This window comes from Sciurus vulgaris, assembly GCF_902686455.1.
Source record: "Sciurus vulgaris genome assembly, chromosome: 12".
In the NCBI taxonomy this organism is placed as follows: Eukaryota; Metazoa; Chordata; class Mammalia; order Rodentia; family Sciuridae; genus Sciurus; species Sciurus vulgaris.
In genome coordinates, this window is record NC_136473.1 from 20,140,907 (window position 1) to 20,167,347 (window position 26,441).

General features: G+C 39.2%; 1 protein-coding gene across 1 annotated transcript in view; it reads right to left on the reverse strand.

Annotated features, from left to right (window-relative positions):
* Nucleotides 1-26,441, reverse strand: part of APBB1IP (amyloid beta precursor protein binding family B member 1 interacting protein) — a 109,226-nt gene that overhangs the window by 23,237 nt on the left and 59,548 nt on the right. Inside the window, exons 7-10 of the mRNA XM_079106500.1 lie at nucleotides 25,913-26,034; nucleotides 7,603-7,689; nucleotides 5,091-5,234; nucleotides 502-612 (exon numbers count right to left, since the gene is read on the reverse strand). Coding sequence (XP_078962626.1) covers nucleotides 502-612; nucleotides 5,091-5,234; nucleotides 7,603-7,689; nucleotides 25,913-26,034 — 464 coding nt within the window. The remainder of the gene's footprint in view (nucleotides 1-501; nucleotides 613-5,090; nucleotides 5,235-7,602; nucleotides 7,690-25,912; nucleotides 26,035-26,441) is intronic.

The following is a 26,441-nucleotide window of genomic DNA, read 5'->3' on the forward strand; positions in this document are numbered from 1 at the left end:
ACATGTAAACCATGCCAAAAACCTGATAATATACACTACCTTTTGACAATACTCACCTTAAAAAGTTTCATAACCTGGTAATGGTAAATAAAATCAGTTTTTGCTATTTTCTATTTTTTCTAGGAAATCTTGGCAAGTTCTTAATTTCTAAAAACTTCTTACAGGGGGAAAAAAGAGTCCAATAAATAAAGAACTGAAAACTTTTCTGTTTCATCAATTAAATCATAAATTAAAATTTTCAAAATATGGAAGTTTTATTTTCAGCAGTGAGGAAGAATCCCAGTCAGATTTACTTGAAGTTCTAGGTTCAGAGAGTAGGCTTAGGGGAAATTATTCAAATTGATAGAAATGTTCCCCTTCCCTATTATGCTTTAGAAACAAACAGAAAAAATTATGTTACATTTGTGGTTAACTGTACAACATTTTACATTTTTTTTCCCTGAAAAGAAAATATTAACCAAATCACTCACAAATCTCAGTGAAGGACTTTTTACCACATACCTTTAAAACAAAGCAGTAGTCAGTGGGTGCTTTGTATTTCATTTTACACTGAATCCCATAGTAAATGTTGACATTTTCAAACTGTATAAAACATGCCAGATCTCGAGATGTCTGAAAGAGAGGGGAAAAAATCACCTCAACTGAGACAACAGTTAATAATTTTCCAAGGTTGTTCTTGACGGCACAACAAAGGATTTCATTTTAGTAGAGAAAACATTGCATTTGGGGAGAATTTATGTGAACATCTCCCACATCCAGGTTTCTCAAAGTCAAGCCTGCATAAAGGGTAAAGGAGAAAGAGGCAAGGAGGGCAAGACCGTGTGCCCCAAAATGCGGTGGAAGATGCCTCTGTCGCTGTAGCCCAAGGACTCCCAGACTCAGAACCAGCCCACTTCCAGAGGTGGCTTTTGATGAGTCAAGACCGGTGACCTCTGGACGGAAATTTCATTTTGGCTTTTGCCATTCCAAGTCAGTGAAAGATTTTGTGATTGAGCATTTAAAAATATTCCCCTCTGGCTGAACTAGGAGAGGTAAATCGGATGCTCGGTAAATTATCTCGCACTCTCTGCACTTCCTCAGGGGGAAGAAGGGTCTCTTTCATGCTTTCCCTTTACTGCTGTTGGGGTTGCCATGGAAACGTGAGGCCTCCACCGATAATCCGCCTCGTGAAGACACAATCTCTATTCTGTATATTTGATTAGACCTGAATTACACACTTGTTCCATTATTATTATCATTATTATTTTTACGTTTGCCTTCTATATAATTGTTAACCTCGTCAGTGAATAAAGAACAAAGGGCAGAAAAGGCTATACCTTGGTACGCAATTATTCCTTTATATACGGTAGTGCGTTTTTTTCTTACATTTTCTTCTGGATTTTTGGAGTTTTAATTTTTTGATTACATTTTTTGATTACATTTTTTTGATGCATATTTTTCATGATTTAAAAATATAATAAGGGGCCGGGGTTGTGGCTCAGTGGTACAGCGCTCACCTAGCATGCATGAGGCCCTGGGTTTGATCCTTAGCACCACATAAAAAGAAAATAAAGGTATTATGTCCACCTACAACTAAAAAAAAATAAAAAAATAATAAAAAAATAATAAAACCTACACCTTCCTTTACCACCTGTTTCTTATTCCTTGTCTGAGGTACCACAGTTAATAGTGTGATAGTATTCCTCCAAATGTTTTCTGAGGAAACATTTCTCTACTTATGTATGTTTAGAAGTACTTACCCATATACATTCATATATATATATATATATATATATATATATGCAATTTTTTTTTTTTTTTTTGCAGTGTTGGTTGTTGAACCCAGGCCTCCTTCCTTGCTAGGCAAGTGCTTTCCCGCTGAGTTACACTCCAGCCCCCAAAAGAACAACTTTTGTTCAGTCTTTATTAGTATTTCTTTTTCTGTGAATTCTCACTTAACAAGTGTTGCCATTTTTCTTTCTTCTTCTTCTTCTTCTTTTTTTTTGGTACCAGGGATTGAACTCAGGGGCACTCAACCACATCCCCAGTCCTTTTTTTGTATTTTATTTGGAAACAGGGTCTCACAGAGTTGGTTAGGCCTCACTCACTTGCTGAGACTGGCTTTGAACTTGATCACAGCAGCCTTCAGAGCTGCTGGGATTACAGGCATGTGCCACCACGCCTGGCTCTTCTCCTATTTTTTTAAAAATATTTTTTAGTTGTCAATGGATCTTTTTATTTTATTTATTCATTTATATATGGTGCTGAGGATCGATCCCAGGGCCTCACACATGCGAGGCAAGTGCTCTACCACTGAGCCCCAACCCCAGCCCCTCTTCTCCTATTTTTAACTATGTTGGGGATTGAACCCAGCATCTCACACATGTGAGGCAAGTGCTCTGCCACTGAGCCACACCCCAGCTACAAACAACTATTATTTATTTAAATTTTTCTGTTTTTGAGAAGAGGTCTTGCTGTGTTGCCCAAGCTGGCCTCCAACTTGTAAGCTCAAGATCTCCTCCACCCAGCCTCCCTTGTAGCTGGCAGGTGTCACCATGCCAATGGTCAATAGTTTTCTTATTTTGTCACAAATGTGTATGTTTTTCTTGTTGATGTTTTGAAGTTTCTACATATTATGGAGACACATACCAGGTTTTCCATGCTGTAAATATTCTCTTTGACTCTAGTCTTTAATATCTTGCTTGGTATCTTTGGCCACAAGAAATTTAAAACAATTTTATATAGTCAAATCTGTCAATATTTTCCTCTTGGTAATTTTGCATTTTTATTTCTTATAAAGAAAGCTTTCCTTAGTCCCCATTTATGAAAATAATAACCTTTATTTTCTTCTATGACTTTATACTATCTTTTCCTTGAGATATTTTAATTAGTCTAGGATTTAACGTAGTCCATGAAATGATGGGGAAAACTATTTTTTTTCCAAATGGATATATAATTATTTCAACACTGTTTATTGAATACCACACTGTTTACCCTCTGCTGCAAAATGCCAGTTTTAATTTCCCTTATATGGGATGGTTTTCTGTGATCTATTCCTCTCTACGTGTGTTATTTTTTATTTACTGTTTTGAACTCTGGGAGAAGAAGTTTTAGTTCAAGTTTCATTACAATTTTAGGAGTCTATTTTAGAACAGTATTTCTTTCAGATTAATCTTAGAATCTGTCTGTGAATTTAAGTAAAAAGAATCCTACTGAAATTTTTGTAGAGAGTGCATTGAATTTACAGAAATATCTGGGGGACATTAATCTTTTCTTCTAGCAACATGGGATTTATTAAATTCTACTTCATTTCTTTCATTAAATTTTCTACTCTATGCTAGGTAAGTCTTGAACATTTCTTGTTCAGTTTATTGCTAGGTTTTTTTGTATTCATTCTTACTATTCATGGAATCTTTTGCGTTATGTTTAATTTGCATGTTGCTTATGTAAAGGAAAACAATGACCAATAATTTGGTAAGTTTATTTGCTCCTAATAGTTTTTCAGAATTTCTTATTGAGTAGACAATTATGTCAACCATGAACAATGAGGATTTCTGCTTATTCTTTTCCAAATTATACTTCTTATTATTTGCCTGGCCTTGCTCATTAGTTTCCATATCCTGATGTTAATGACAGCAATGAGAGAGGGTATCTAATGTGAACTCTTCTAATTTTTATCACAGTGAATTGATTCTAAAGGCTTAATTACAAATATTACTTATATTTAAGTATGAAAGACAAAAAACTTTCTATAATGAAAAAATTATTTATGGGTCAACTGTTAAGTCCCTGGTGTGGACTGGAAAGAAGATGATACAGAGAAGAAGGTATCAGTTCTAAGATTGAGACCAGAGTACAAGAGGCTGAGGGAGAAGCAGTAGCTTTACTGCACCTAGAGTTACCCATAATGCTCCTGCTGCCTCCCACAGATTAGAAATTTTCTCACTAATGGGGACTGACCTTGACTTTCACAGTGGCTTCACCTACTTGGAATGTGGAGTAAACCTTTTATCAGAGGAAGCCTGCAATTCAAAAACAAGCCATTTGGTGGTGCCCTGGATTTGGTTCACCCCAGATAGATTTGTGATAGATCCTAAAGCTTTTTAAAGATGAACAAAAGATGGAAATAGCTCAACCCGCTAAGAAAGATCTTAGGAAAAGCTAACAGGTATAATGAATGTTAAGATTTCATTTCAAAGAAGAATTTACTACATGCTTATAGATTGTGGCAATAATCCCAACTCACCAAGTAGAAATTAAACTTTATCTAAAATTAGGCAGAGAAATGCACCTCAGAGAGCAATTTAAATCTTCAGAATACAAGGGCTAAAATTTCAATGAAGACCTTATTGAGACTTCTAAAACCTCTATGATTCCAGATAAAATAAGTTTTATCACAATGACTATAGAACAAGAAAGTGAATATGGGAGGAAAAAGTCTTCAAGAATGGGAAAAAGTAACAAAACAGTCTCCAGAAAGTGCTTCTGCCATAATTTTGGAAACTGGACCTATTTTTTATTTTACTTTCAAGAGAGAGTTATGAGAAAACTCAAAAGTATTCCAGTAATTCTGTCCTGTAGGATATGTATTTGTATAAATGGTATCACAAATATCATGGAAATGGGTGTACGTAAATTGCTACCGGAGGGATTTCTGTAGTTTTACTTTCATGAAATGCTTTTTGCTAAAGTGTTCCTTTTTGGTTGCTGTTATTTTGCTATTTTGTTTCTTTTTGATTGCTATAGTTTGGATATGGAATGTCCCTCAACGACCCACATGTTAAAGGCGGGTTCCAGTTTGTTGCTCTACTGGGAGGTGGTGGAGCCTTTAGAAGGTGGGACATAGTGGGAGGAAGTTAGGTCATTGGAGGCACCTCCCAAAGGGGATTGTGGAACCCTGGTCTCTCCTCTCTTTTGCTTCTGGTTGAGATGAGGTCTTCTTCCACCATCTCCTGCCATAATGTGCTGTCTCTACACAGGCACAAAACAAAGGCACAATTGGCATGGACTGAACTCTCCAAGACTGTGAACAAAAATAAATTTTTCTTCTTTTTAAGTTGATTATCTTAGGTAATTTGTCACAGTAATGGAAAACTGACTAACACACTGACCTTAGTCTTTCCTTTGGGGACATAATAAATTCCAGAAGCCCTTAAAAGAAAATATCGCCTTTTCCAGGATTTCTTTCCATCTTCTTTCAAATAAAGAGCTCCTTCAAGTTCTGGTACAATGACAGATGTTCCACAGAAACTTTCCTGAAATTGAGATTCAAAAGACATAAGGCATGGAAAGTAAAACACATTCTTATTCACATTTAAACAAACTTTCACGTTAGCCTTCAAAATGAAAGTCAATTTGTCTGCAACTCTGCACGTGTTTACAGTATATGCTATTTGCCCAAAGGGAGGAAAGTACAGGACAGAATTGGACACTAAAGTTTCTTGACCTCTGAGCTCTGTGACTGTGGACCATTAAACCTCAGTTACTTTACTTGCACCAATGCAATAATAAGCCAGTCTTCAAAAAGTTGGTTGTGAGTACAATTGTGGTAAAATTAAGCATTCAGTAAAGTCTACATCCGTTGTTATAAATTGGAGAATTGAAAAATGATTACTTTCCAGGTAAGTAAAAAAATTACTATTTTGCTGTTAGTAAATACAAAAAATATATAATTCTACATATAAGATAAGTTAATATTTGTTCTTGAGATAGTTTTCTTTAAAAAAAATGGAGATAGGAATTGTTAATACTACATTATCAGAAAGGAAAAACAAAGCACATTTTCCAAGTGTATGTTTCCAAATCTCACAACTTGCATAGAATTAAATAATTCTTAATAAATTTGTTTTAAAAGACAATAGAATAAAATTACATATTCTAGGGGCTGGGATTGTGGCTCAGGGGTAGAACACTCACCCAGCACCCATGAGGCCCTGGGTTTGAATCTCAGCACCACATAAAAAAAAAAAAAAGGTATTGTGTCTGCCTACAACTAAGCATATATATATATATATGTTTAGTATCATATATATATAATTAAAATTACATACTCTATCTTTTTAGTTCAAATACTCAAACTATTTTTTGCTTGCTGTTTATAACTCTCAATATTCTTTTTTTTTTTGATCCTATAAATACAAAACAACTTAATTTTGAATCCCAAGTAAATTTATATGTGGTAGAGCTGGAGAACATTTTGATCACATTTTCCCCACCCCAATTATTAGTTAGTTGACCTGTTAACCTATATTTTGACCCAAATTAGCAGGGCAATGTTATTTTTCATAGCAAAACATACTTTGTATTTTCTTTCACATCCAGCTATAAAACACTGCTGAGTTCCTATCATAAGGGCAATTCAAGTGATTGTATCAATCATTACATAAACAGTGCTCAATTTACGGATAGCTTATTTCTAAGCACTGATTAAAAACAAATAGCTGTGTCAGAAAATATTCCCTTTTCATGTCTGTTGGTCTCCATTCCTGTTAGTTACGTTCAGAATCCTTCATCCTTATTGTCAGGGACACCTGGTGCCTGATATTCTCCAGTTGAACCCCAGGTCTTGTTTGGTAAGTAGAAAGGACATCTCTATTTCCACTGTTGGATCTTCTGGGAAATGCCCGCTATACCCACAGTCCTAGGAACCAGACCTTCAAGCATGTGCTTGGGACCTTGGGAGGAGTGGCTTGCAAGGTTCTGGAGCCGGATGCACTTGGTACAGGGCTTAACAGAGCTTGGGAAGGAGCAGAATCTTGAGCAGGGGCCTGGATAGACCTTGGTGAGTGGGAGAGAGCTCTCTTCAGTGTTAACAAATTGACCCCAGGAGAAATGTGGGCCAAGGCACCACCCGGTCTTCTGAATTTTCAAGAGTTGTCCAGAATCTACTAACTAAAGAAAAGAGCCAATCTTCTGTCAGGGGCAAACAAAACCTGTCTGGGCTCCAGCATGCCCATTTGTGACCTTTGTCCTGGTACTTTCATCTGTACTGGGAGCTGGGAACACAGCAGAGATTTTTTTTAGCATGGTTACTAGGTAAAAACTCATTAGGAGTCTCCCAAAAAACAATCATCAAATGAACTTCTGGAATTTGCGCCTATAGTGATCATCATCTGATATCTGAGTTTTCCCATCTCCCTGAGTCTCTGTGATGATCCAATACAATGGTTCACAGTAGGGCTCAGACTTGCCCATGAGCACACTGGGCAGAACCACATCCCACCTCAGCTCTCTAACTGCAAACCTCATACCTCCTATCAAACCTGGCTGCTGGAGAAGCATCTCAGAAGATTTAGAGAAGATTTAGAAATCCTTCCGTCTGACTTCCGTGGAACACTTAAGTAATAAAACATGAACATTAGCAGATGAGTGTATCAGGATCTGAGTCCTTTTAGTCAAGAAATGCAAACTATATTGTCTGAAGCCTTACTTTATTACAATGGATCAAAGGAACAGTTTAATTATTTAAAAAACTATTATTCAGTGATAATTCGATTTTAAAATTCCAAGTTAAAATTTCATGGCATGTCTCAGAATTTCGTATTGTTCTAAGGAGCAGATCATTTAAAAAAAAAAAAAAAGGTCCTTTTCTTTTCTTCTTCCATTCTGCAAAATTAAGCTTACCTCAAGTAAGGATTCCTTGTTCTTGGCATTCATTTTTTCATTGGAGTCCTTGCCTTCTTTTTTCCCTTTGTTATCCAGGTAGAAATTCTAAATAAAATGTTAAGAGATCAGATCAGCAAGGAAGTCAAGGTCTTTGGGGAGAGAGAAGATGTAGATGCACATAAATAAATGGAACCATGGGGTATATGGCTGACGGCTAGTCAACTGGCAGAAGTGACTACGGCAACCATATGGTAAAAGCTAACCCTTTCCTCTTTTCTGTCTTATAATGCACAATCAATGAGGAAACAAGAGAGAAAACACTAGCAAAGAATGTGATATTATTTAATTATTCAATGCCATAGTCGAGAGCATTGGTTTCAAATGCTGGAAGCTGAGAAACCCTAAGTGCCAGGAAGGACCTGGGACTGGAGTGAAGGCTGAGCCCAGGTCCCAAGTTCAAGAGAGCAACTACTCAGGCTGGTGTATGCCCCACCAGAGCCCAGTGCCCTGTGGACTGGAGATTCTGACTTCTCAAGAGAAGCTTGAAATTTGAGTTTCTGCAAATGTTGCTGACTGCTTTCATTATTCTTTTTAACTGGTGGGTCAATCGCAATGAGGGCTTTGCTACTTGGCAACCACTAAGGGGAGAGAGAAGTGCAAGGGACAGTTCTGAAGAGAGCAGTCTAAACCAGGGCGGGGAAGACCACGATTCAGAAGTGCTCACCAATGGGGCCTGGGTGTGAGCGCGGTTTGTGTTCATGCACGTGTCCTATCTTGTTAATACTGAATATCAAGGAGGTAGTTGAAAATAAAGTGTTTGAGTTTCTAAAACATCATCAGCAATCGAGGACTAAGTTTTATATAATCGGTACAGCTGAGGTACCCACACGCAGTGAATATTATATGTGACCACTGTCACAATTCATGTATTGGGGACTTTTATATAAAAACATAGAATTTTATAGAATACCATGTGAAGAAAGGTATTCAGAATAGAAATTAAACCTCAGGAGCACAGTGACTACATTAAGGACCTTCCTGAATTTAGATACGAATGTTTACTTACATCATAAAAGTGTACTCCAAGTGTGATCCCCAGATCACCTTAATGTCCAATCTCAGGAGTGGTGGCAGAATCCACCTGTATTTCAATGTGCTTCCTGGATTTTTTTTTATGCACACTGCAGTTTGAGAACCAAGTGTATGAGACAGAAAGTTAGGAGGCAAACTACAGGCAAATAAGATCTGAAGAATTAGGAGAAATCCTAGAAATGCAATGCATAAAAACAGTGATTTGCTGAAGTAAAAAGGGGAATTATGTCAAGTACAATTCCTTTGAGAATTCTTACTGAAAAAAAAGGTTATTTTTTAATGTATTTTTTTTAGATTTTTCTACTTTTACTTATTGTTTGAAAAGACAGTAGGTTGTGAATTACTATGGTTATAATGCAGGACTCAAGGAACTTTTAATTGTACATGATTATCTTGAGGAATATAACTAATCATACTAGATAACATATACTAGCTGCCAGAAGTCTCTGCTAAGGCCTTACAGGTATGCTTTTCAATTCATTCTTACAAGAACTTTGGAACACAGATGCTATTGCTATTGCTGCTTTACCAATAAGGAAACCCAGATTAAGTGATTTGCCCAAGGCTAATTAGTTTCAGAGCTTTGAGGTCTTCATAATTTTTTTCAGCATTAAAATGCTTTATATAGTAGGAGACAGCTCAGCACAACAATGTGAATGCACTAAGTGTACTGAAGGGCACACTTAAAAAGGGTTAAAATGAAATTCTAGGGAGGGGGAAAGGTTGATAATGGGTAGGAATTAGAGGTTGATAATGGGAACTAAGTTACAATTACGTAGGATAAGAAGTTCTGATGTGTCACTGCACAGTAGGTTGACTATAGATAATGAGAACGCATTGTACATTTTGAAAAATTGAAAGAAAGCATTTTGAATGTTTTAACCTTAAATAAATGATGATTGAGGCCATACCCTGATTTGAACATTACACAATGTGTACATGGAGTGAACATGGACATTACATGGTACCAGACATATATGTGTATGATTTTTATGTTTCTATGTATCAGCTAACATTTCATGAGTTAAAATTGCATTGTGTATACAGAACACATTTTCTTTATCCATTCGTTTGTTGACAGGCACCTAGGTTGGTTCCATAAATTGGCTATTGTGAATTGTGCTGCTGTAAACATTGTTATGAATGTATCGCTATAGTACACTGATTGTAGTTCTTTTGGATAAATACCAAGGAAAGGGATTGCTGGGTCATATGGTGGTTCCATTTCCAGTCTTTTGAGAAAACCCCATGTTGCTTTCCAGGGTGGTTGTACTAATTTGGAGTCCCACCAACAATGTATAAGTAAGTGTACCTTTAACCCCACATCCTTGCCAGCATTTATCATGTCTGTATTCTTGATGATTGCCATTTTGACTGGAGTAGGATGAGAGTTTTGATTTGCATTTCCCTGATTGCTGAGGATGTTGAACAGATTTTCATTTTTTTTTTTTTTTTTGCCGTTTGTATTTCGAAAAATGTCTGTCTAGTTCATTTGCTGTATCTCAGCCATAAAGAAGAAGGAAATTATGTCATTTGCTGGTAAATGGATGGAACTGGAGAACATCATGCTAAGTGAAATACACCAAACTCAGAAAGTCAGGAGTTGAATGTTTTCTCTTATATGTGGAAGTTAGAGAGAGGGGGGAAAAGGAAATAAAGAAAGGAGGGGACCTCACAAAAATAGAAGGAAGACCAACAGAGTAGAAGAAGGGGACTGAGAGGGAGTCAGGAGGGGAGGGCATGGAGTTCCGGAGAATGAAGTCACCAAATTATGCTATGTCCATGTACAATGTAGCACAATGAATCCTGCTTACATAGATAATTTTAAAGCATTAATTGAGATAATAATAATAATAATAAAATAGTAATAATAGAAGGAAGATCAGAAAGGTAGAGTAAGAGGATCAGGAGAGAGAGGAGGAGCGTAAAGGGAAGGTATGGGGAATAAGATTTATCAAATTATGCTATGTGTGTGTATGAATATGGCATGAGCGTGGAATCATGGGTCCCAATACTATGTTATCATTATAACGTACCAATAAAAATGTGTAAAAAGAGTTATGGAGATTGACTGTGGTGATGGTTGCATAGCATTATGAATGTGTTAAACCACTGAATTATACTCTTAAAAATGACTACAATGGTACATTTTTTAATGGTATATTTCACCATAATCAAAACATGGTGGGCTGGGGTTGTGGCTCAGTGGTAGAGCACTTGCCTAGCATGTGTGAGGCACTGGGTTTGATTCTCAGCACCACATATAAATAAATAAAAATAAAGGTCTATCAACAACTGAAAAATATTAAAAAAAAAAAACATGGTAAAAAGCAAGGCATGGTGGCACACATCTGTAATCCCAGGGGCTTGGGAGACTGAGGCAGGAGGATCAGAAGTTTAAGGCCAGCCTCAGCAACTAAGCAAGGCTATAAGCAACTTAGTGAGACCCTGAGTCAAAATAAAAATAAAAAGTGTGGCTCAGTGGTAAAGCACCTCTGGGTTCAATCTCCTAGTACCAGAAAAAAAAAAAAAAAAAAAAGTAAAAAAGTCATAGGAATTTTTTTTTAAAGCCTGAAAAATGTTATGAAATGTTTTAAAATAATTATTTTGTTGCTTAAATAAATACAAAGACAATGAAACAAAAATGATAAATTCTATGTTACATATATTTTCTTGCACTTAAGAAAAGGTAACCTGACATGCACTGGCCTATTCCTGAGAGTGAACCGAGTATCTAGGAAGCAACTCTTGATCTCGTGTCTCAGACACTGGAATCGTGTGGGGTGAACTGAAGGACCGGACAGAACTCGAGGAGGACTCCATGGCACTGTTTCTCCTCCTCATCTGGGAGAAGGCGAGCCTGTGTCACTCTCTGCCGGGATGTTGAGGGAAGAGCATAACTAAACCGAAGTTCACTTTTGACAGCCTCTCACATTTTCAGTTTCTAAGTAACATTTTACCTTCTAACGTCCAGTGCTACACTGTGTTTTAAAATAATTATTCTTTTTTTTACATCCTCACTAATTCCAGTATAATTGACAGTGGTATTTAAACATATAGCTGATAAAGTATGAAACCAATGACTGACAATTAAATACAGATGCTAGAACACACAATAAACAGGAGGAAAATGTAACAAAACAGTGGAACAATGATTTTAGGAAAGCATATAAATTCAGAAAATAAAATAACTCGATTTTACAATGTGCCCTCAAAAGTACATTATTCTAAATTGTACCTGATGTGACATAGTCAAGTTACTTAATTGACAAATAATAGTTGTGTATCTTCATACATGTGACAACTTTGTATATACATTATGTGAAGATTTGGTCAAGCTCTGTCACCTCACCCATGTATCATTTTCTTGTGGTGAGAATGTTCAAACTCTATTTTAGCTATTTGGAAACATATAATCCATTATTATCAACTGTGGTTCCCACAAAGTACACGAGATCACTAAAGCTTACTCCTCTAGGCTCACTGAAATTTGTACCCTTTGATCAACATCTTCCCTTTCCTGGTCTTTTCTTCTTACCCCACCTTCTGATACCCACCTTTCTACTCTGTCTGAGATTAACCTTTTTAAATTTCACATGTGAGTGAGATCATAAAGTATTTGTCTTTTTGTGTCTGGCTCATTTCATTTAGCACAATGTCCTCAGTTTCATCCATGTTGTTGTGAATGAATGCAATTTCCTTATTTTTTAGGGCCATATAATATTCCATCATGTATATATACCACATTTTGTTTACCCCTCATCTACCGATGAACACAAGCCTTGTTTCCACGTCTTGGCTATAGTGAAAAATGCTGCAATAGATATGGGTGTGCAGATATCTCTTCAACATACCAATTTAATTCTTTGGATATATATACCCATATGTGGGATTGCTCAATTTTTTTAAATTAAAAAAAATTTTTATAGTTGTAGATGGACAGAATGCCTTTATTTTATTTGTTTATTTTTGTGTGGTGCTAAGGACCGAAACCAGTTCCTCACACATGCTAGGCAAGTGCTCTGCCACTGAACTACAGCTCCAGCCCTGGATTGCTCAATCCTATGGTAATTTTTAGTTTTTTGAGGAACCTCCACACTATTTTCCAAAATAGCTGTGCCAGTTGGCATTTCTGCCAGCAGCATTCAAGGGTTCCCTTTTCCCCAAATCCTCATCACCATGCTTTTGGTTTTGTTTTTACCATAAAGCAAACATACAAAGGAAGCCTGTGTTGGAGGCTTATTTTTAGAATAAGGCTGATTCTCTTCAGTCAGAACTTTCAACAGTGCTGGGGTCAGTGGCTCTATTCAGGTTGCTCTGTGGCAGCAAAACTCAAAATGTATTCATTTTCTTTTGCAAATGGAAACTGGACAAATGAGTTGAATAATAAGAGGATTTTAAAGTGGGAAATGTGACTTTTGGTCACAGCTGGTTCTCTCTTCTTACAGCTCCTGAGAATGCAAGTTTTGGAGAGGGATAGGGAAGAAATAGAAGAGACACATTACTTTTTTTAAAAAAAAAATCACCTTCTTGGAATAAAGAATAAATCCAGCAAATAGTGACCAGTTCCTGAATAAATATTTGTAAGTACCTTTTACACGTGCAAAATGTCCCTGTCCTTAAGACTCTTGCTACCACAGTAGGAAGACAAATAAAGACAGATGAGAGAAGATGGACAGGCGGCTACGTATCGATGGTTGCGTGACACAACAAAAACTCAAAACGAGTCAAGTTCTATAGATATTCTTTCAGAGGAAGAAATTACTGTAGACTGACATGGTCAAGAAAAATCACAGAGGGAGTCAGAGGTGAGCCAGGCCTTGAAAGATGATCAATATTTAGATAGGGGTCAAGAGAATAAGAATATTCTAGGCAGGAGAAAAAGCATGTGCAAAGGCACAGAGGTCTTTAAATATCAGGTGTCAATGAACGACCAGCCCGGCTAGAGCTGGAGGAATTAATGCCCTCTACCAGAACCAATATCGGAATATTGCTCCCAAATCTCTTCTTTCCTGTGTCAGAACACACCTGTGCCTGTCATCAAGCAACAGAGCAGAATGGGTGAAGCTTATTTCCATGCCTCTCTTATGCTGGACTTGACTGTGGGACTGCTTTGGCCAACAGAATGTGGGTGGAAGGGACAAATCATCAATTTTGAGCAGAGGACTTATTTGTCTGTTCCTTTGCCATTGGAGAGAAGAGTGTGTCACAGGTGTGTGCTGCCCAGGACAAGAGATGGGCAAAAGTCCCTCAATCTGACTCATGCTCCGGAGCCAAGGACAGACCTATGTACCCAGGAGGAAGTCGATGTCTGCTGGTTCAAGGCACAGGATTCTGAGGTTGTTTTGTGTACACAAGCCACACTGTCTGGGGAGAGGACCCAGGGCACCCAAGTCAGGGGTAGACCTTTCTTTAATGTGATAGTCCACCCCGGGAACCACAAAGATGATGACTTATGACTTTCCTTCTGGTTGGGCCTCATCCTGGATGGTCAGTGGGTAGAGCAAGGCTGGACTAGAATGGAGGTGGTTTCCCCCCACAGTGAGTGACAGGCGATGGCTTGAAGCTATTCTGCACCTGATAGCTTGGAGAAATTGTGTTTTTCTCCTCTTCACTTCTTACTATGACAGCCAACAATAAACTATCACCACCTCCAAGTCTCAGATAAGAAATGGAATTACCTATAAGTAAAAAGTGCCTGAAAAATCAATAGGGGTAATATTAGAGTGTGGGATTATGGGTGATTTAAATTTCTTTTATTTTTTCCGAATTTGTCAGCTTTTTAAAAATAACAAGTTGATGTTACTTTTGATGTCAGAAAAGCAAGCTATGAAAACACATGAAAAGTAGCCTAGTAAGCAAGAAACTATACAAGAATGGGCTTTACCAGTACCGTGTATGGGAAACAGATTCTTAAGGATCCTGTCAATAAGAATGGCTATTGTTGATACTTGAATAATTGCCCATCACCAGAACCAGTTCTCAGTCCTTAGATTTCGCTTTTTGTTTCAGGTGATGAGGTTCAGGACCCACTGCCCCCAAATATAGCACCTGGGCACTTGAGAAAACAGCAGAAAGGGGGGAAGGTCAGAGCAATCTTCTCCATCCTTCTTCCCTGAAGCAGGCCATAAAAGAATTCTCTGACCTTATTGTAAAGTAGATCAGAGATCCTAAAGAGCTTCACATGAGGGCTGCCCTCTCTGACCCCAGAGAAAAGGAATGTCCTTTACTCTGAAGTCACAGAGCGCGCGCGCACACACACACACACACACACACACACACACACACACACAATCTGAACAAACAGGCTTTGCTAAATTCCCCCAATTTATTACCATAAGATCTTCTTGTCCTCCTCTGCTTGACAGTCCATAAAAATACCCAGTTTTCTGTGTGTCTTTGGGTTTTTATTCTAAAGTCTCCCATGTCACGCAAAACTTAAATAAAATTGTGTGCTCTTCCCTTGTTAATTTGCCTTTTGTTATAGGGGCCTCAGTCACAAACCTAATGATGGTTGAGGAAAGAAATCTGTTTTCCCCTACACTAGTAGTGTCGCTGATCTTTGCCCAGTGAGTTTCTAGGAGCTACTTTTACTAAGACAGTAATGTTCTACTGCCTCAATCCACTTTCCCCTAAAGAGACGAGACCACTTGGTCAAGGGGCCCCTGTAGAGAAGAAAAAATAATAGCTTTCCATCACCCATTATAGGAATCAAGGATAGTGCCCCTACAGTAAGACAGGTCAGCAAGGGAAAAGCTTAACAAGTTGAATTAACAAAGTTTTATGTGATATGGGCTCCTTCAGAGATGAAAAATCAAAGATGCAGAGAAAACTGAGTTATTATGCTTGTCTGGGGAAAGAAGGGGACAGAGGTGGAGAAACACGACAGGACAAATGGGGTGTGATCTAACGATGATAAACTAGTGGACGAGGGTGACCAGATTCCTTTTGGTCCCTCTCTGTATGACATTCCTTCCCCCAGGACATGGGACAGGACATCTGTCACATGAGAACCTTCAAGTGGGGAAGGGAGGAGATCAGAGAGTAACCTTTCCAGACTTTATGGTTTGTGTTGGGGAGAATAACTTTGGTTTCTATGACCTGCTTTGGGGGACAAACAGGGGAAGGAGGAAAGAGGGAAGAAGATCAGAGAGTATTTTTTTGCTTTTGAGGCCCTTCAAATGTCCTTTAGCTCAAATTACTGAGCATGCCAAAGTGCACTGGGGTATCATGTTCTGAGTTCCAGCACCCTTGCCCTTACCTCATGCTTTAAAGGGCCTCTGCATTAAAGGGTCTCTGATTCTCATCCGGTCACTCCCCTACTCAGAGTGATATCAGGGGGCCAAAGGGACATGATCACTTGAAGCCAATGACCCTGTCCACTGGGCAGTCCATGAACTGAGGGCCTTAATTTCTTGCTCACATGGATCTGAGACTCTTCCCTGAATCCTTCCTCCTGAGGGTTAAGTTGTTACTAGTGGGGACTTCCTAGGACAGAGGGCATGGCCAATGGGCTACTGTTTGCAAGGGGGAATGAGGCATTTGGAGCTTGTTGTTTGGGCAGGAGTGTCCACATCTGTGTCCACAAGGCCCTGTGGAGCAGGATGGGTGGTTCTTGTGCAGGTGATGAGAACCAAGCCACCATGTTGTCACATGGAACCCAAAGGAATTCGTACTTGGTGATTATGAAGTACGGAATAGAGAACACTGCTTATTAACTGGGTCTATGACTTTACACCTACAGATGCATGTTATTTGAATCTTCTGTACTGTTACTGTAAACTGTGCTGTTACCCCAGACCCTGTAAATGTTGGGGTGTGACCTGCTCCGAGGCATGTCCTGCCTTCCTGTGGAATTCCCTGCTGCTTTCCCCCCATCCTTTCATTTTCTCTTCTCCTCATCATCAGGCCTAACTGAATTGCAAAAGAAAAATACAGAAGAATTTTTCGAGGTGTTCTCTCTTTGAGAAGGTAATACTTTTCCAGGATCCCTGGAGCCCTGGGAAGTTTATCAACTACACAGTGGTCAGAATCATCAATGAACAAAGTACCTCCTCTTAGGTCTTGTTGCCCACCAGCCTACAGTTTCTTTCACTAGGTTCCCATCCTGACAACTCTGTCCTGGTGCTTAAGGTAGAGTGCCTGCCCCGCCCCCCTCAGCCCACGGTATCCCTGCTACACTCTGCCACTCCTTGGTCCACGTCCCCAGAAACCCAGCCTCGCAGAATGTCCCCATACCACTTGACTCCTTTTGTCCTCTGCTTGGAGCCTCACTTCTTCCAGAATACCGGCTATTGATGTCTATTTCAGGCCATCTCCTAGATACATCTGCTGTATCTGCCTCTGGCTTGCATTATGTCATCCACAGTCTCCTGTGCTGGCTTTATTCCAGCACAAGGCAGACACTCATGGAATGTTTGTTGATGATTCTCGAGTAATGCTGGACATCATGGGGGAACCCTGAGATGAAGGGGTTTAAATTCTCACTCCTTCATTTGTCTGGGTCAGTTTCAGGCAGCCCAAGGTTAGCCTCATATTCACGCTTCTTTGACATCCTGCCTACAACTTCAGGGGTTGGTTATACAGCACTGTGTTGCAGATCAGAGTCTGGGCCAGTCACCTTGTGAAAATCCCTATCCAGAGCTCATTGCTGACACCTTCCTGGATAGGTGCTCACATCCTCCCAGCCTCCTTCCCCTCCTTCCTTTTCCAGACTCTTCTATACACTAAAGCAGACAAAAATAACAACAATGGTTATTATCATTATTACAGAAAATGTCCTTTAATTCTCATGATATATGCTTTAAAAATAAATTATGTCTATTTTTTTTTAAACAGGAACATAGAGACCTGGTGAAGTAAATTGCTGTTCAAGGGCCCAAGGTTGGTAAAGTGAAAGAGCCAGGATTTAAAACCCACACTCAGCGCCCACACTCAGCAGCTCCACAGCACTGCTTTACAGCAAGAGGCAGGCTCTTAAATGACAAATCTGAACAGAAAATTTCCTCTTTTGTGAAGCTATGACTTAAACCCTTGGCACAGTGTAGCAGGTCCTCCACAATAAGCCCTATGCACGTCTGTTTCCGGAATGTCCTTCATATCACCCTCACTGGGCCTTTTCTACACCTCATCACATGATCTTGACTGGTCCTTGATAATCCTGGACTGTGATTCAGAATCCTCCCCCTCCTGCCTTGCACACTGGTCTTAACCCCCATGGCAAACATAAAAGACATCAGTTCCTCAGGGAGTTCATCCCTCACCCCCAAGACTGAGAGACCCTGTTGCAGTTCTCAGAGTTACGTGGTTAGTCCCTGCTACCATATCTACTTCTATAAAACTGAGTGAAGTTTGGCCTCAAGCTGCCTCCGTATGATGTGCATGTATGCGTGCATACCTATAGATATTCTGTGGTTGCTGTTGATACTGGAAATTGAACCCAGGGTCTATCTACCACTGAGCTGCATCCTCAGCCCTTTCTGTTTTATTTTGAGACTGGCTTTCACTAAATTGCTGAGGGTCTGGAACTTGCCATCCTCCTGAGTATCTGGGATTGTAGGTGTGGATTACTGTGCCTTGCCTCTGTACATATTTTAAGTTTGGGCTAAAAGTTTCTCAGTCTATAGTGAATTTGATGTGTAAACAGACTGTAACCTGTTCTTGTAACAAGTTGCTGAGTCTCAGCCAATCCACATGTGACCACTTAAACCATGTTTGACTAAGACAGACAAGAGCTATAACCAAAGGAGCTGTCGCTAAATCTCACTTCCCTTTCTATATGTCACTTCCTGTCCTCTGGCTATAAACATCACACATGCATGTGATGAGGTGGAGTATTCCAAACCACTTTTGGTCCAGACTGATGAAATTATCTTCTGATATGTTCACCCTGATCATACACACAATTTCTCATAGAGGATTTGACTTGTATAAACTTTCATGTATTTTTATATTTCTTCTTAAACCAATTGTAATTAACCTCTCAACAAGGAAAAATTTTGTAGATTACAAACTTTTTGCTTCGCATTACTGTTGTTTTGGTATTTATTTGTGTATGTACTTATTTATATTGTAGTCCTGAGGATCCAATCCAGGATATCACACATTCAGGGAAAGCTTACCACTGAGCTCCATCCCCAGCCCTTGGCTTAGCACTATAAGAGAGAGAAGACTCGGTGTTCCTCAACAATGCTAAGCCCAGGAAAGACAGCCTGAGGTGCACAGAATTTATACTGCTTAAAGATCAGCAAAAGTAGATTTGTAGACATTTTTTCTTTTAACAATTCAACAGCTATTACTTGCTACACGTCTTCACTGGTTGGGAAGAAATTCAACAGGAACAATCCTCATGGAAACTTCCAATTGTTGAAGATGATAAATAATTACATAAACCATTACTTCCTGATAGGCACAATATCTCTGTGAAGCAGAGGACAGTTAACTCTAGGGGACCCTAAGTCCTGGGGGCTTTAAACAGTTTCCCCCTGGAGGACACTCTCCAAGGACACACCAGCATCAATTTCTGTTTCTTCAACCTCCACGTGTACTCTTTTCTAAAGTAAATCTGCCTGAGAATGGATGGCTCCTTCCACAACCGCTTTATACCTGTTAGAAAGGAAAGGCATCTCTCACGCCCACAAGAACTTTACTGCCCTGGGGTGTGGAGCTCAAAGATCCTGAACAAAGGGGTAGCTTGAGAGACTGGTATAAAAAAGAGGAAGACTCATAACAAATCCTTTTGGAAGTCAGGTGATTTCTAGTTCTTTGCTTCCAACACAATGGAAAGTACCTAATTATCTTGCCAGATGATGGATGAAAAGAATCATCAGTCATCCTTCCGTGACCTTGAGCTGACAACTTGGAAGGAGTTCAAAGAATCGAATGGTATTCTTCTTTTCCCATCCACTTATTAATGTGAACAAAGTTTCATCTATACAAAGTACTTAACATCCATAAAAATGAAAAATAGAAAACCAATATAACTTGTGTTCCCTGGTATGATATGGAACATTCATTCCTTGATTCTAGAATTAATCGGGGGGAAAATGACTCCATTTATTTATATAATTAAGAGATGTCCTTCCCATTTTTTAAAAACTTGTTATGCTTAACTAATGTCAAAATTTTAAAATGTTTTTGTATTGTTTTATTCAACTGTGTTTTTTTTTTAACACAAGTATCTTAGAGTGGGCAAAAATTAAAGTTTATCAATTTATAAACATAAGCTGTAAAAGGGAGGTAGAAGAGGGAAATCAAGAAAAGACTTTCGAGCATAAAAGATTACAATATGATAAATATTTGTGGAGCAAATAGAATGGAAATAGTTCAAGGGACCGGGGAGGAAGGAACAATGTAAAAGGTTCCAAATGTTAAAGAAGCTTATTGTAGGACACCAAGAATGAACCCCAGTGTCAATTATAGACTTTGGGTTGTAGTGACAATGATCTGTCAACATAGGTTCATCCAGTGTAAAAATATGCCATTCTGGTGGTGGTATTTAGAGTGAGCTATGTGGGATCTGAGGCATAAGAGAACTCTACATTTTCTGCTCGATTTTTCTATGAACTAACTGCTCTAAAAAACGACCTTATTCATATGCTTCTTAAATGGGTGTTGTTAGAACTCAAACTGCCATGGGAATACTTTTTAAAGTATTGGATACTTTTTAAAGGTGCCAAAATTGGGTTGGATACTTTTTTAAACAGTCCTAATTTAAAATATGCTGGACATTGCATTCTTGGCATTTGCTTAAACTTCTGATGAAAAAATTAGAAGTCAACAGGCAAATATGTGAATGGTTCATGTTGTTACAAAGTACTTAAAGGGGTTATGCAAACACAAAAGTTTGAACTCCATTCATAGATGGATCCACTGTGTGAGGCTGGCCATAAATCGCAGTGTGGGAAGAGAGGAAAGAACAGAGGTAGGGGGTCTACAGGGAGGGAGAGGAACAACAGCTGTGGACAGGGACAGAGGGCAATAGGTAGAAGCCCATGGGAAGGCTGGGACCAAAATGCTCGTCATGGTCTCAATAACATTATCCCCAGCTCCAGACCCTGGGAGGCCTGGCCACACTTCCTGTCTTTCACTCAGTGATACACCTCTGAGGACTTTAAATTTCGGTTTGAAAAAATTTCAGACAGAGCAGTATCTGTTCTGATCAAATCATCTCAATGATAGCTTATAGCATATAGTTTGCAGCATCTGTGCACCCAGACCAATTCCTGTTCTTAAATGGAATAGAGCATAACAGCAATCATCAGGAGAATTAACTGGGACTTACTCTGTTTTTCTTCATTTTCATGAGAACTCCCCTACTCTCCTCCAGGAGCAGTGCCCCCAGTTAACCCAAGGACCTCCCCCTAGGCCCTCCCTCTCAAAAGTTCTATCTTCCAATATCACTGCACTGAAGACACAGTTTCCAGCACATGGACTCCTGGGAGACAAGCCATACCTGTCAACAGTACCTCTGTGTGGTGAATACATTTTTTTCTTACGGTTAAGCCCACTTCCTTGTTTTACTGCTTCATCTCAATAATACATCATGCTGTAATTTTATCCCACGTGGTTCCTGTCTTAAACCTAGAAGTTTTACTTCAAGCATTTTTGCACGTCTTTTTCTCCAGCTAGATTATAAATTTCTTGAGGGTAAAGATTATCTTAATCTACATATTCTCCACAAATAGCACAAGGTCATACCTGTAACAGACACTCCATAAACATTTGTGAAAGTCATACATATGTCTGTTGGAATGAATTTCATTAAAGTCTCTTCATACGTGTCAACATTGGAAAGAGGTTCAATTTGTTAGAAACTTCTGTTGAGACTTTACTAAATAGGTCACTAAGAATCCGTCCTTTTATGATTCTGATTAGATCCAATTCTTCATGCACAGTTTCTTACTAGCTCTTCAAATACGTCCTAGGAGGTGCCATGGCTTGGACCAGTTGAGCAGGAAGATAAAGCCTGAATCCTCAATGACACAGTCCTGACTAGTGAGTAGAAGCTCCCTGTTATGCTCTTCCAATTTCAGGATTCATCATTTCATGCCAATGTTGGCAATTACATCTAGAAAAGCCTAAATGAAATACAGGATTATTTGGACTTTTCAGTTAACTGCTTGAGACATAGTTTGAGGAGAAAAATCTAAGGCACTTCAATGAAAGAACTTTCTGGTTGTATTTATGTTAAAACCTTCCTCTGGAAATACCCTTCTCTGGGGCTCTTTTAGCAGAAATCTAGCATAAAAAAAGACTTATGTTAAAAACCATCAAAGGGTCTCAGCATAGAACTTTCACAAGGGGATTTTAGGTATTTCAAAATCACAAAGCCTCCCTTTTTAGGGGCTGCGACATCAGTATGGGAACCAGCACAGTGTACTTCTCTCACTCTGGGGTCGGCGTACCAAAACCACTATGTATGCAGGGCACTGATCAGAAGTCAGAATTCAGCCAAATACTGAAAAAAAATACTGACTTTTTAAAAAATGCCTCCACTTCTATTTTGGTCTTTAAATTGGATTGCAGATTAGGAGAATCCAGTTACTTAATTTTAAGAACATATCATTATTCAAAAGAATTCATTAGGAGGATTCCTGTTTCCTCCTATGACACAATAGCTTGCAGTAGACCAAACTTCCACAAAAAAACAGCTAGACAAGCTGGATTAAAAAAATCAGTGTGAGGGCTGGGGATGTAGCTCAGTTGGTAGAGTGCTTACCTCACAAGCACAAGGCCCTGGGTTCAATCCCCAGCACCGCAAAAACAAAACAAAACAAAACAGAACAAAAAGTCAGTGTGAGAGCAGTTGAGGCAATCAAAGACTCAAAGGGTCAAGATTGAAAAGAGAAAGGAGCCACAAAGAGGTGTCCAGACCTTCTGAGAGTCATGTTTCCTCTCAGGGTATTTGTTGATACTTAACCCAAGGTGAGAGGCTGGCAAAGGACTTGAAGAGACACTTCACAAAAGTGGGATATTCAAATGGACAATAAACATTTGAAAAGGTACTTGAGTCATTTGCATAGAGAAAATTCAACTTTAAAACCATAGGAGGGGCTGGGGTTGTGTCTCAATGGTAGTACAGCGCTTGCCTAGCATGTGTGAGGCACTGGGTTTGATCCTCAGCACCACTTATAAATAAGTAAATTAAAGTCCATCGACAACTAATAAGAATAAAAAAAAACCATAGGAGATGCCACTATACACCCACAGAATGGTTCAAGTTGAGCGAGAGAGAGAGAGAGAGAGAGAGAGAGAGAGAGAGAGAGAGAGAGAGAGAGAGAGAGAGAAGCAACACCAGGGCTGCCAAGTATCTGGAACAACAGGAATTTCCATACAATGTTAAAGGGAGAGCAAATCATAGGGTGCACTTGAAAAATTGCTCAGAATATCAGCTAAAGTTAAATAAGCATAACTTATGATCCAGAAATCATATATATATGTATATATATGTGTGTGTGTGTGCAAGAGAAATGTCTCTGCATTCAGTACAAGACATGTACAAGATATTCCCACCAGCATTACTTGTTTAAGCCCCAAACTTGTAGTTTGGGGCTTAACAAGTGAACAAGTGAAATGTTCATCAATAAATATATATGGGTATAGTCACACAATGGAATAAAAAACAGGAGTGAAAAAGAATGAAAGAAATGGAAGTTGAGTGAGAAAAAGCTAAACACAAAAAAAAGACTATGTGATTCTATTTCATATAAATGCCCCAAAGAGGGGAAAACTAAGATAATAAAGATCAGAAGAGTGGTCACCTTGGTAATGGGGAATAAAGACTGTGAAGGGGTGTGAGGAGCTCCATTAATGCTGTGTCTTGATGTGGGTGGTAGTTACCCAGGTACGTTCACTTTGTACAATTTCATAGAGTTACAGTTATGAGAAATGCATTGATTCACTTGACACTTTGGCAGGTTGCAGACATCCACTACCGCTCATTCTCCCCTTCCTTCCCTGACCTATACGACAGCCCTGCTGCACCAACTCCTGGGCGCCATTTTTATGGACTCATTTTAAAGGTGCTTTGTGGAAGAGTTATTCAAAGTGGTAGTCACCAATCTAACTCCACAATTTTTGCTGTGTACATAACTATTCATACAAAACTGTGTTTCTCTGCATCTCAGTGTCACCATGTAGCTATGTTTGGGCAGATGGAATGTACGTAAGTAGAAGTCTGGTTGTGCATTTCCTGGGTTCTCTTCTTTTCCTATAGACTAGAAAATGGGAAGTGGAAAAGATGCCTGGGGCCCAGAGACGGAGGTGACATGTGGAGGATGGATGAGCTGTTCTACCTGCTCATGTCTGGACCAGAACGTGAGTGAGGAATAAGTTTCTGGGTTGATTGAGCCACTGATTAAGGGGGTCTCTTTGTCACCGGGGCTTAGATGATGCTCTCATTAATACAGACAGGAAAGTCTGGTATTGAAGGTAGTTACAGGCTAAAAACTTGATACTTTTAGTGTTTGATATTTGTCACAATTGCTTTGTTGTCAGTTGACCACCATATCATCTCTAGAAGACCCCAGAAAAGAGCACAGTAGAGCATTTTCCCATGAAGGAGCCGCTCTGGAGTCTCTTAATTCTGCCCCTAGTTATACAGGACTTGTTTATTTTACCGTAAAAAGGAAAGTGCCTGGATAACCCCGGAATCTCTTCCATCTCTAACATTCTCAGACTTTCCTAAAAAAAGGTAGACTTTCATGCCATTATGTAACAGTGGTCCACTTCACCTTTTGAATATAGCTCTGAGGCTTATTTTTTTTAAAGGGACATGTTTTCCTTTCCCTCTTCTCCCTCTCCCCCTCCCTAACCTGGGGACTGGAAACAAGATTACCTTGAGTTAACTTTACTCAACAGGAAGGAGAAGTGTGTCAGAGGAGTGACTATCTCCCAAATTAACAAGGGAATCCTAACCCTCCATCAGGGAGCCCCCATCAGGCACACCTGGAATGGGGCCTTTGAACAGCTCCTTTAAAAGCCCTCTGTTTTCCCTGACGGCAGAATCACAACCTCGGGGACAGGAGTGCCCTGTGTTTCTCCTTTGCTAGCAAAGCAATAAAACAACTCTTTCCTTTTTCTCAAAACCACGTCTTCCTTACTAAATTGGCATTAACCGACATTGGGGATAAGGACTGAGCTTTTGGTTACAATTACAGTTGCTCCAGGCCACAGTGGGAAAAGGTTGAGACTTCTCAATGACATACTTGCACACATGACCTAAGGGAAGCATTTTCAAATTGTACATTTTTGAGGTGTTCCCTTTAGTTATCCCAGCATCAATAAACAACAAAGATATGAAATTGTTTTTGTTGTTTGTTTGTTTTTTTGGTACCAGGGATTGAACTCAGGGGCACTTAACCACTGAACCACATCCCCAGCCCTTTCTTATGCTTTATTAAGAGACAGGGTCTCACTGAGTTGCTTAGGGCCTTGCTAAATTGCTGAGGCTGGCTTTGAACTTCTGATTCTCCTGTCTCAGACCTGACCCCCAGCCGCTGGGATTACAGGCATGTGCTACTGCGCCCACAGGATCTTCAAACAGAAAACACTAGTAGCCAAAAGTGCATCAAGGTATAGAAGCCTAGTGGAGTCCAACTGTAATGCTGACAGAAGAGGAAGGATAGACAACCACAGATAGGTGTGTTTTGGTTCTGAATGAAAAGAAACAAACCGATTTTTTTTTTTTTTCTCAATTCTTCCAAGGGCTCTTAGTTTACAATAGTCAAAGATAGAATTTGTATTTATTTGAAAGGAATGCGACATTTTGTGAGATAATACTAGGGTCCATACTAATATAATATAAAGCTGCTCCCCCGCCCTTTACACTGCAGTCATTTCCCGCCTCCCAGCTTACAACCTAGCTTGTCAGTCTGTGAACATCCTAGCTCGCTATTGGTTCATCAGTCAGCCTGCAAGTATCCTTCTCCGTTATTGGTCCGGTTAGCCGGCAGAATTCAACTGCTTCAGAATAGCTCCCCCGCCATTTTGCTCTCTCTTTCCTCCTGGCTGTCATGCTCTCTCCTCCATTTCACTCTCTCTTGCACGTGTGCTCTCTCTCTTTTCCTCTCATTTTCTCTCTGACCCTGCAGGGAGATACTCTGTTTGCTTAATAAACTCCCTTATGTAAGTTCCTGTGTCCGGAGTGGTTTCTGGGTTCTTACACATACACAGATGGAAAAAAAACTCAAACCCTTCATGCTGTATATGGTTTAACAATACATGGGCATCTTACCTGGGGATTTTTAAATACAGCGTATTTTTCCTCTTTCTTCAAAAATAGTACTTTATTTTCTGTGTCTCTTGTCCAATCTGATAAGACTTCAACAACGTTTTCATGGTCTTCAAACAACCTCTCTGACGAAATAAGGAAATAGCACTTTTTCAGACCTGAGACATCAGGATTTTCAGCTGAGAAATAAACTATTATTGAACTGAATCCAGGGCTTCATAGTTTTCATCAAGGTTTCTACAATTCTTAATTCTTACATGATGTCACGCTGTTACACCCCTATTATGTTTATCTTTCAGAGGCAGGCTTTCAATTTATCTTCCATTAGGAAAAACCCATTGCAGGTGGCAGAATCTACAATACAGCGACAAAGGTTAGCCATCATGCTTTATTATGATAGCCTTTTTTTAACTTTAAATAGTCCTAAGAGGAGGCAAACATTTTCTTTTGGAAAGGACAATAGGGCAAAGATTATTAAAGACTTTGAATGCAATTGCGAGATCCACAATGTGTACCCTAAAGCACTGCTCCC